This window comes from Mus caroli, unplaced genomic scaffold (genome assembly GCF_978045245.1).
Source record: "Mus caroli unplaced genomic scaffold, Mus_caroli_1 scaffold_15, whole genome shotgun sequence".
NCBI lineage: Eukaryota > Metazoa > Chordata > Mammalia > Rodentia > Muridae > Mus > Mus caroli.
This window is the reverse complement of record NW_028227270.1, coordinates 78853972-78866002: the sequence shown is the minus strand read 5'-3', so window position 1 is coordinate 78866002 and position 12031 is coordinate 78853972. Positions and strand designations below refer to the sequence as shown.

At 46.3% G+C, this 12031-nt stretch overlaps 1 protein-coding gene across 1 annotated transcript; it reads left to right on the top strand.

Moving 5' to 3' along the window:
• Positions 1–6003: 6003 nt before the first annotated feature.
• Positions 6004–11811, top strand: Edn1 (endothelin 1). The gene is made up of 5 exons (XM_021181010.3): positions 6004–6389; positions 7974–8142; positions 9357–9515; positions 9666–9779; positions 11202–11811. The coding sequence occupies exons 1-5, from the start codon at positions 6326–6328 to the stop codon at positions 11302–11304; spliced, it is 609 nt and encodes a 202-aa protein (XP_021036669.1). The 5' UTR covers positions 6004–6325; the 3' UTR covers positions 11305–11811.
• Positions 11812–12031: the final 220 nt, after the last annotated feature.

The following is a 12031-nucleotide window of genomic DNA, read 5'->3' as shown; positions in this document are numbered from 1 at the left end:
CATTCTCATTGGAACGCACAAAGAACCCAGAACTACCTTGGTCACCAAGTTGTGGATCAATAAACATCTATGCCTGTGAAATCAGAGAAAGTGAATAAGAGAAGCTTTCTGATTTTCAACTTATAACAAGAAAAACAAATTGCAAAGGAATCAATTTCTTGCTACTTATCCCAGACCTGTGATACAGCCTATTAACATGGTGCCAAGGGCTTTTTACTATAAAAATCTTGAGACAGATTAAAAATCTCTTGCTGCTTATTTCTTGCCACTCTAGTTGAGAGACCCAATAATTTTTTTTAAAAAAATATACAATCATCAATGAAATGGCCTCCTTAAAAATAGTTATTGACTTGGGTGTGGCAACACATGGGAAGAGAGGAAGAGAGGAAGATTGGGATACACAGCAGCACTGAAGTGAGTCTTGGCTACATAATGAGAAACTGTCTTAATAAAAAGCAAAACTAAAAACAGAAAAGGGAAACAAAGAATTTGGGCCTGAGTGAACTCAGAGAGACTCCGTTGAGTGCCACCCAAATGTAGTCTGTTTAACATACATTGACAGTCCTTGTCATTTTTCTATGAAAACCGTCAGAATCAGGTTTTTTAAATTGGGCTTCATTATGCAACTCTGGCTGGCTTGGAACTCCCTATGTAGATGAGGCTGGCCTTGAATTTGTAGAGATCCACCTGCCTCTGCCTTCAGAGTGTTGAGATTGAAGGCATGTACCCACCATGGCTGACCAAATTCCGTTCTTTACTGCCCACAAAAGTGATGGCAGTACCTGGGAGGTAGAAGTGTGTGTGTGTGTGTGTGTCAAGAGTTCAAGGTCATCCTACACTATATATAGCTGGTTTGAGGTCCGCCCAAGCTACATGAGCTCCTGTCTCAAAACAAAATGAAACAGTTTTGTTAGGCATCTGGTGTGTTGCTAGAATACAGTAGCTGGGAGTGTGCTGCTTTGTAAGACACAGCTTTATTAAGTTTATAGTCTTGAAGGTTCTCAAGGCCAAGATCAGGAAGGCCCAGGGCTGCTTCATCTCACACTGGAAGGTAGAAGAACACTGGCTCACTTAGGAAGGGGTTGCACACTGGAGGAAGCCTTGCTGTAAAGCATCCCTCGTTCCCTGGAGAAGGGTCTGCTCTCTCTCAGTAGACCAATGACCAACAAAACCCATCTCCTATGCCCACAAATAGAACTAATTAGCCTGATGTTTTCAGAAAGGACAAACCATAGCCTACCTGCATCACATCCCCTTTAGTTACGTGGAGGAAAGCTGGCCGAGAATAACCCCACATGTTTCGTCTAATGAAGGAACTCCTCTCTGTTCCACACAAGCAGTTTTCTCATTGCCCTCTCTATCAAAGTCCCTTTAGTTCTAAATGGCATGGAGGGACCAAGGAAGAGACTAGATACCACCTCTAACCTCTACCTATGCACACACATAAACACACACTTTCTAAAATTATTCATGTAGAAGAAACAATTTTGCTTAACATCGAAATATTTTTAAAAGTCTATCCATGTCACACAAATCTGGGGGTGGGGGGAATCAAACAGTTGCTCTGGGCAGAAATAAGCAACGTTTAGGGTGAGGATAGCAAGGAAGCTCACAAGCAGCTTTAAAACCCTGGTGGGATAAGTCCCTAAACCAGGGGACCTGCTAGGTGGGGATATTTTACATTGAGTCTTTTGTTTTGCTTATTTCTGCCCTGAGCAACTGTTTGATTTCCCCCCTCCCACCCCTCCCCCGACTTTGAGGTGCACCACCTAGCATTGTGAGAGTTTTTGATGGAAGATATTTAGTGTTTGTCTTGAAAATAGAATAGGAAAGGAGAAACAAATTTAAGCCTTACGAACACAGACGATGTCTTAATGGATGGGACAGTAATTCAGCAAGCATGGTGAGTACGCCCCTGGGGCTCTGGTGGGACAAGGTTTGTGGGTGAGCATTCTTTTTTCTTTCTAAAACCATAATGAACAGATGGTAATCAAATATCCCATATGCATGAAACTGTAGCATCCTGCATATTATTTTGAAGCATAGCATAAGTGATATGAAACTTCTTGGCCTGGGAAGTGAAACAGCTAGGAGAGTGCTTGTATTTTGAAGCGAAGGCATCTGAGTTTGGGTTACTCAGCTTTCCTGTGGTGACTAGGCTTGTAACCTTAGTTCTGTGGGCCAGAGACAGGTAGTTCCTGGGGATCTTGCTGGTCAGCCATCCTAGCCAAGGGGCAAGATTCAGGTTCAGTAAGAAACTGTGGGTCAATGATGAAGAACGTGGAGCGCGACCAAGGAAGACACTAGATACCACCTCTAATCTCTACCTACGCATGCACACACACACACACACACACACACACACACACACACGACACACACATATAAACACACACTTCCTAAAATTACTCATGTAGAAGAAACAATTTTGCTTAACATCAAAATATTTTTTGAAAGTCTACCCATGTCACCCAAATTTGGCAAGGCAAAGGAACAAAACAAACAAACAAAAACAAAAGTGTGAAAGAGATTTCCTGGTGACTGAGCTTCAGAATGCCAGGTCAGAAAGTCTGACACAGCCTTTTAAACTAAATGCAAGACATACTTCATACTTTCTCTTTTTTTTTTTTTTTTTTACTGCATTGGATGACTTTATCTCATTTCCGGTGGGATAGTAACCATTATTTTCTTTGGATTAAAGGGAGAAAGAAACTTTGTCTCCCTCCTCACAGCTTCCGCGTGCATGCAGTGGGGCCTGGGCACAAGGACTGTAATGGATGGCATTTCACTGTATATTGAGAGCATAGTCACCATCCTAGGGTTAAAGCAGGCTTAGTGTCTGCATAGCTTCGCCTTGCCCACAAATAAGCTAATTATCACTCATGTCCAGCAGCCACACGACAACTCTTCTCTTCCCTGAGCAAAAGGCAACATCTCACTCCAAATTTATTGGCTTGGCAAAGTTGCAAGTTTTGTTACGCAAAAGCTGAGAGAGACCAAAGTCGAGGAGTGCTAAAAACAGTACACTCTGCTACTGTGTAGTCTCTGTATTTGAGGCTCAGGGTGTTTTATTTATAGCTATCTATTAATATGCAGCCAAAGATACAGAAAAGAAAAACATAAAAACAGCTTTATCAGGCAGTTTCCCGCATTTCAAGGGTACATCTTAAGCAGGAACAGTAAGGCCAGCAGGGAGCGGTTGGGTGGCAGGGAAAAACCATCTTCCTTGCCACTGTTCAGGGTGATGGGCTGCAAAGTGTGTTTCCCTGGGAACTGTTTTGAGAAGTGGGATGGACTCAGGGAAGGCACCCTCTATCCCCCATCCGCCGTAGTTATAAAACTTCCTTACATGTTTAGTCCTTTTGAGTCTTTAGCCTCTCTAATAGTTATACCTTAAGTGGAGGTGGGTGGGGCCATCTAGCTTGTCAAACTGGTTTCCTGCCCTCCTCTCCCCTCTCCCTGCTACTTGGCAAAAATTGTATCAGGTGAAGCTGCCCAAAGCAGCCTAGAGCTTCCTTCTCTGGGCTTGAAGGAGGGTTCTTCCTTCCTTCCATGGGAAGACAAGGGCGTTAAGGGGCAGCTGTAAGGGACAGAAGTGGAGAGATGGGCAGGGAGGCAGAGTCTACCCTTTGTCCCAAGCACATAAAAAAGAGGCATAGGTGCCCATGCATGTACTCAGGACAAAACATAAAAGATAGGGTTATACCTGGAAAGATGGGACCCTCCCAAGGCTAAGATCTTGTTTTTATTTGGGGTTTGCTATCACGGAGCTTTAAAAGAAAGTCAGAGTGGATGGCTGCCGAAGTTTACATTTTACTTTTGAGTGTATGTTCAGAGTGGTACAGGTACACAAGAAGGGAGTGGGTAGTAGAAAAACACCTGGACAGTTCTCCTTTGCTTTCCTTCTTTCCCTGATGCTGGGGCCACCGCTATCTGCAGAGGTCCCTCAGCTGAAGGATGATGGCTCAGGCTAGACACTGGAAGATGCCTTCCAGAGCTGGGTTGGGCATTTCCGGGGTGGAGCTGAGGACAGGTTGGTCCTGACAGTTGCCAGTGTTTGGCCAAATTGGCCAGAAGGTCAGAAAGGGGTGTGTGTGGGGGGGAGGGGAGTACATGTTTTCCCAGTCACCTTTCTCTTGCTGGTGGGAAACTTGGACTTTGGACCTTCCGGTGACATCAGCTCTCCTCTCCTCCAGGTCCCCTGAGGAGCTGGGGTGGGATGAACTGGCTTCCTGTTGGGGCCCAGTTCTAGGGGCAGCTGTCAGCTCCTGGCCCCCACCCTCAGGGGTTGGGCTGAGGTAAGCAAAGCAGAGGCAGAGGCTTACCAGTGGCCCTGGGCCTCAGGTGTGGGTGTGGGAGGGTTGCTGGTTCCTGCTTCTCCAATGTCTCCAGCTCTTAGTCCAGAGTCTCCTAAGGGACAGAGTTCTTAGTGACCTAATGCTGCTGCTGCTGCTGTGTCTCCCCTACTGAGATTCCCAGAGAGGTCAGTAGGCCTAAGCATGTCTCTGTCCACAGTGTGGGTATTGCTATCAAGTCTGCCTTTTGATTGTAGAGGTGAAGAAATAAATGGTTGCATGGGCTGGATTGAGTCTATCTTGGCCTCTACTCCCAGGGAAAACTGGAGTCAAACAAGATGGGATGAAGGAGCGACCTTTGTGGTAGCATCCTAGGGAAACCACCCTGCGTGGATCCTGTGTGTTGTTTCCAGCTTACGGGCACTCCGGGGTCCCCCCTCTCCTCACCTGAAAAGCGGAGCTTGTTGAAAAAAAGCCAATGTGTTTTCTGTGTGTTTTGCTTTATTCATGAAGACATGTTGTCACTTGTGCCTTAATAACCCGTGGACACCTGGGGGGGGGGGGGAGTCTTTCATGGTAAAATAGACAGGAAACTGTTTGGAAAATGTAAACACGTTATTAAAGGGTGAGGTATGATCTGATCCACATCGGCAGTCCTTCCCTCCCCACACCCCCCTTGTAGCTTTCTAATCAAGCACAGAACGCAGGTTTGCCCAAGTAAAGAAGCAAAGTGATGTGAAGGAGACTCTGGGAAGTCGGGGAAGGGAATAATGGAAGTCACCTCTCTTTAGTATGTGAGGCGCCCCTTCTCTGCCTGGCCACAGCTTGTTACTAATCATTTAGAAGCCAAGGCTTTAATTGTTTTATCTTATTAAAGCATAAGCCCCCGCAGCTCTCCATCTCCCCCTGGCGGTCGTCCCTGCCATTTCTCAAGATCCTTCGCGATACCAGGCAATTCCCAGGGAGAGGCTGGGCACAAGAAATATTGGAGGGCGAGTGTGTGTGTGTGTGTGTGTGTGTGTGTGTGTGTGTGTGTGTGTGTACTTCTGATCGGCGATACTAGGGAGATAAGGATGTACCTGACAAAACCACATTGTTGTTGTTATCATTATTATTTAGTTTTCCTTCTTTGCAAACTCCTGACGGAATCTTTCTCACCTCAAATGCGAAGTACTTTAGTTTAAAAAAGACTTGGGGGAAGGGTGGTGGTGGAAAAGTAGGGTGATCTTCCAAAATAATCTGGTTCCCCGCCCGCCTCAATAGCTGGGATTCAAGAGCGAAGAGTGGGGTCCCCTTGTTTGATCCGTGCTAAGGAATCAGAAAGACATAAAAGGAAAATCAAGTGAACAATGATCAGCCCCACCCCCACCCCACCCCCCCTGCGCGCGCACAATACAATCTATTTAATTGTACTTCATACTTTTCATTCCAATGGGGTGACTTTGCTTCTGGAGAAACTCTTGATTCTTGAACTCTGGGGCTGGCAGCTAGCAAAAGGGGAAGCGGGCTGCTGCACTCTGCAGGTTCTGCAGCGGTCTCTGTCTAGTGGGTGTTTTCTTTTTCTTAGCCCTGCCCCTGGATTGTCAGACGGCGGGCGTCTGCCTCTGAAGTTAGCCGTGATTTCCTCTAGAGCCGAGTCTTATCTCTGGCTGCACGTTGCCTGTGGGTGACTAATCACACAATAACATTGTTTAGGGCTGGAATAAAGTCAGAGCTGTTTACCCCCACTCTATAGGGGTTCAATATAAAAAGGCGGCGGAGAGCTGTCCGAGTCAGAAGCGTTCCTGCACCGGCGCTGAGAGCCTGACCCGGTCTGCTCCGCTGTCCTTGCGCGCTGCCTCCCCAGCTGCCCGCGACGCTTTCGCCCCAGTGGAAGGGCCACTTGCTGAGGACCGCGCCGAGATCTCAAAAAACCAGAGGCGATCAGAGCGACCAGACACCGTCCTCTTCGTTTTGCATTGAGTTCCATTTGCACCCGAGTTTTCTTTTTTTTTCCTTTTTTCCCCCTCTTCTTCTGACCCCTTTGCAGAATGGATTATTTTCCCGTGATCTTCTCTCTGCTGTTCGTGACTTTCCAGGGAGCTCCAGAAACAGGTAGGGGCCACTTGCGAATCTTTCTACTTCAGTGCAGCGCTGTTATCGCTTCTGTTTTCCACTTTTCTTTCTTTCTTTTCTTTCATTCTTTCCGTTTTATTTATTTATTTTTTTAATTACTGCAGCTCCAGCAGCAAGTGCCTTACAATTAACTTCTGTGTGAAGCGAAAGGAATAAAACCCCTGTTTGAATACAACTGACTACAACCGAGTATCGCATAGCTTCAAAATAACGTTGTAGCAGTACAGCTGAGGCAAAAATCTATTTTGAAATAAGTGTTTAGGGTTACATTTAGGAGCTTATTCAAACGCTGTCTTGATAGTGCGTTAATGTGTAAAATATTGAAACACTCCAACTTAAAGCCAAGGAATTTTATTCGGGTCATGCAGGCACATCGTGAGCAGGGAAATCACCTGCGGATCAACCATGCGCTGAGCAACCCCGCAGGCGGTTTCAGGGCGAAGCACATGCTTTCTTTAAAATTTGTCACTATTGACTTAAGGTTTCATTTGGCAGGTTTTTGGCATCTTCAAACACTGTGAGCTCTATTGCAGTTGTATTCACCTGTCCTGGGAGGGGAGCCGGGATCATTCCTGCCTGATTAAGGAATTAGACAGTACGGGCCACATCTGGTTCTTTTTTCCTCCCATCCTGTTTTTTGAGGGTCAGTGCTCTCTTTTTGTCTTTTCATGACCCTAAGCAAAGAGAAAGGATGTCTAAAGGGTGAAAACCCTGGAATGTGTCTGATCGTTTGTAATGAACAAAATCGAGCAGATAAACTGCCCGGCAATGCTGTGTTGGGCCAGAGGGAGGTGTCAAGTCCCACGCAAGCTGTGCTGCCCAAAGATTCTGAATTCTGAACCCACGGGGTATTTTCCCTGGGTTCCCTGAGCTGTACTTACTCTTCCTTCAGTGGCAACTTGTCTCCCATTTGAAGTGAACATTGTAAAGTTAGTTTCTTTTCGGTGTCCAGGCATTTTCTGAAAGTTTTTGCTTTCTGCCTATTATAAAAAGGCACCCATATGCCACCTAGACTGGTCTGTGCCCCTACACACGCTGGAATGGGGTGGGAACCCCTAAAGAGTTTATCCTGAGTAGGGAACATGGCTCCATAGCCAGGAATAGGCAGTCTATATTATTTGCTGGTGGCCACCTGTCAGTTTAATCTATGGGAGTTGTGCCATTCTATGTCTCAGGTATGGACTCCCTCAAAATTCCACCAGACAGTATCTACTTCAAAGCGGCTTCAGAAGGCTGGGGAATCCTTTCCTCTCTCTCTCTCTCTCTCTCTCTCTCTCTCTCTCTCTCTCTCTCTCTCTCTCTGTGTGTGTGTGTGTGTGTGTGTGTGTGTGTGATCTCCCTGCAGGTCGATAAGCCAGCCAGAGTAAGGGTGAAGTCCTGTTAAGCACCGAGAACAAAGGAAGCTCTTTCTTTCTGTTTGTGTTTCTGGCTAAAGGCAGTTTTATGCCTTGTCTGTTTCTATTTGCGCTGCTAGATCTGGCCTGAATACTAGGGTGCAGGTGCTTGCTCTGGACGCCTGAAGAGAGATATTCCTACCAATTTGACCCTCTCTTCTCTTCACAGCTGTCTTGGGAGCCGAGCTCAGCACCAGAGCTGAGAACGGAGTGCAGAGCCCCCCTCCCAGCACACCCTGGAGACCCCGCAGGTCCAAGCGCTGTTCCTGTTCTTCCTTGATGGACAAGGAGTGTGTCTACTTCTGCCACCTGGACATCATCTGGGTCAACACTCCCGAGTGAGTCTCTAGAGGGCATTATAACCCTAGCCATTCCTTACTACTGGGGCTTTCTGGAGCCTGGAGAGCCCAGGCTGGAGTTTCTGTTCTGGGACGCTTCTGTCTTTAGCGTTTCTGAAGACAAAAAACCATGGCTCCCAAGGGAAACCCTGCTGACTGAGATAGGTCAGCAATCTTGGAGAGTGTCTTCTGAGAGGCTGGGGGTAAGGGAGAGTCAGGCTGCTTCCTGTGGGACAGATCAGATTGGCTGAGGACAAGCAGGACGGGGCTATCTATGCATTTAAAGACAAGAAAGGGATAGACTAACTTAGCAGGAGGCTCTGGACATGGGATCAAATAGCCCAGGTCCTAGGTAGAGTAGTCTACCTGTACTTCTCAGAGAGGCACAATACCATCTATTCCAGAGGGATAGGCTAGAGCCGGGTACTTCTTGCATCTCTCCTTCGTCTTTAGAAAACTGTATTTCAAGGCAGAGATCAGAACAGTACCCATGGGTTTCTCTTGTACCTTCCGAGGGAACAGAGGCAGTTTTACCCTCAGCCCCCAACACTAGTCCACTCATCAGGAGCAATCATCAGAGAGAACAAACACATTTACTCTGTCTACAATGGCTGGCCACATTCCAAACCAAACCAGACCCAAACCACCGTGGACCTAATCCTTAGTAGTGTTTCTACCAAGGGGAGGACTGCGTTCCTTGTTGTGAGAATTGAAATGGATTCCTTGCAATTTATCAGAGAGCATTTTGACACTGAGTCCTTCATAGCCATTCAATTTACCAAACTTTAGGAGCAGTGCACCAATATGCCAGGCTCCACCCGGCAGCGTGTCTAGAAATCTTGAGTTTTGGTGTGGCTGTAGTCCTTCTGTTTTCTGGCCCCACAACCACCAGAAAACAGACAAGAAAAGAAAGAAAATACAAAGCAGAAGCCCAAACAGAGGTTGTAATTTGGAACAAAGCTCTCTAGAAGGAATGGGATATCATTGTTAAGTATTGAAATGGAATGTCTTTGAATCAGAAAAAAAAAAAAGTTCGTGTTTTCCCATTTGGGGACATACACTGAGGAACATTGATGGGCAGACATGCCAAATGGCTTCCATTATCTTTGCTATCATGCGCTGTCCAAATGCTCTCTGAATTGTATGCCCAAAGAATGTGTCATTTGAAAGATTATTAATTAAGCTAATATCTTCCTTCTCTCTTTCCATAATAGGCGCGTCGTCCCGTATGGACTGGGAGGTTCTTCCAGGTCCAAGCGTTCCTTGAAAGACTTACTTCCCAATAAGGCCACAGACCAGGTGGTTAGATGTCAGTGCGCTCACCAAAAAGACAAGAAGTGCTGGAATTTCTGCCAAGCAGGAAAAGAACTCAGGTGAGTAGAGGCCCCTTTGACTTGTCCGGCCTGCTGGCCTTCTCCCTGTGAGACTGTTTTTCACTTAAGAGAAAGGAGCAGAGACATGGAGAGGCAAGGTGAATCTCAACATACCACCACTAAAATGGTTTTGCTCCTCTGTCTTCACAGGGCCCAGAGTACCATGCAGAAAGGCTTAAAAGACTCCAAGAAAGGAAAACCCTGTTCCAAGTTGGGAAAGAAGTGTATCTACCAGCAGCTGGTGGAAGGAAGGAAACAACGAAGGTAAGAGACTCATAAGGACTCCTAGCCCTGGACACCAGTGCTAATGGCTCCCCAGTCCTTCCTAGTGGGAGAAAGGCTTGAGTCCAGGAATAGAGTCGTCATGGTCTGTGGACTTAAAAGAGCAAAGGGCTCCTTGGATACTGGTGCCTTGAGTGCAGACACCTGCCCACTGTGTCTTAGCACACACTGTTCAGTCTATAGGTAGAGCTTCTACACTAAGGGGCAGCTTTAGCATTTGAGCATATCCAGTCTTTCCCCCTCTGGCTCTTTTCTTTTCTGCTTGCCTCAAGAAACTAAAAATCATGTCAAGGAAAAGGCATTTAAAATAGTTATATATGTTACTCCAAAAGTAGTAATTAGTCAAATGACCAAAGGGAAGCAAAGCCACTGGGTAAGGTTGGTGAGATTTAGAGCACACTGTTTTTCAGGTTTATTCCATTACAATGGTTGAAGTGTGCACATTTAGAGCCAGATGTCCCTTCACTTGCTTCCTGTGGCACAGGAGAGGGCTGGATTAGGATGCCTACAAGCAGCTTTTCGACGATCCTTCGAAAGTCTAAACTTTTTGAAACTGAGAAGGTGGGGGTGGTCAAGGCACCCTTATTCATACCTGTCATAGGTTCACTCCCATCTCTAGAGGTGTCTCCAAGAAATCCAGGGTCAAGGTGTTTGTTCTGAGCCCAATGTGGCCGTGGGGAAGGACTGCTGAGTTGGTTACTGCTCCTGTGTGGGGACAGCCACTTTCATCCTCCTTCACACCTGCCACCTTGGGGTCTCTCTCCACCAGGTCACAGTTGCTGAGCTGACCTGAGGATCAATACCTTTTTGCTGCTTTATCTTCCGTTAACCAGTAAACTGATAATTGATGTTCCAGTTCTTTATGTGCTCCTACACACACACACAGACACACACACACACACACACAGATTGCACCACTCTTTAAACTGTCACTAAGCACTTACTCAGGTCTCCCTGTAGGCTCTCTAATTTTTCTCTCCATCCACCTGTTAACATTCATTCCTTATGTGATTTAGAAGGTGCCAGTGTGCCAGAGGGCAGGATGCAGAGGCAGAGGGCAGGATGCAGAGGCAGAGGGCAGGATTCAGAGGCAGAGGGTAGGATGAAACTGCTTAAGCATAACATTGAGTGCTTAACTCCCTGTAGACATGCTCATTGGTCTCCTCTCTGTAGCACTAAGCATAAAAACAGAGTTTATTCACACCATAGTCATAGACACTGCTTGAGGAATTACCTAAGAGCACCACATTGCTACAACTGGTGTAAAAGGTTAGGAACTAAGACTTGGTGTGTTGGTGCCAATTCCTAATTTTAGATATTTCTTTAGCCAAGTCGTGATTTGTTTCCCTCTCTGTGAGTGTGCATTTAGATAACATTTATTTTTCTCTTGTCTTGTCTTAATAGGTTGGAGGCCATCAGCAACAGCATCAAGGCATCTTTTCATGTTGCGAAGTTGAAAGCTGAGCTCTATAGAGACCAGAAGTTGACGCACAACCGAGCACATTGACTACAGAGCTCCCCGGGTGTTTTGGAAGCCATCCCTTATATAGTTCGAGCCCCATGGCCAGCTCTGCACTCTCCATGCTGGCTGGGATCTTAGCAAGACCATCTGTGTGGCTTCTACAGTTTCTTGTTCGGACGGGCAGAGGACCAGCATCCTTGATCCAAACATTCCAAGAAAGGCTGAGGTGTTCCCTAGCCTGTCTGTGTCTGCTGGGAGCGAGTGCCTTTCTGCCTCTTCTTGCTGGTTGGGAATGACAAAGGACCTCTCAGAGAGCAGAGACAAGATGCCATTCTAGAGTGGCATCACCCAGAGAGCAAGGAGATTCCACAGCAGGGCGGGGTTTCTGTAGAAAGTCCTTAGGGAGTGTTTGTGTCTGACTCAGGCGCCTGGCACATTTCAGGGAGAAACTCCAAAGTCCATGCAAAAATTTTTCTGAGGAATGCACAAATTGAAAACATACTCGAAGGACAAACACTTGAGTTAAAAAAAAAAAAAAGACAAGGACTTTTTTTTTTAAGTTGTAAAATGCAAAACTCAAAGCAACTGTTACTACTGTACATTAGGATGTATTTCATGAATATGAGTCTACCTCACCTTTCTGCACTGTCGTACACATTCTCACCTTTAATTATTGTCTCCCTGTATTCTCTCCTCTCCGATATCCGGGTTCCCAGTCCCCTGTACTGAATCCTTGCCTCACAGAAATTGAGTCAGAAGTAGCTGAAACATT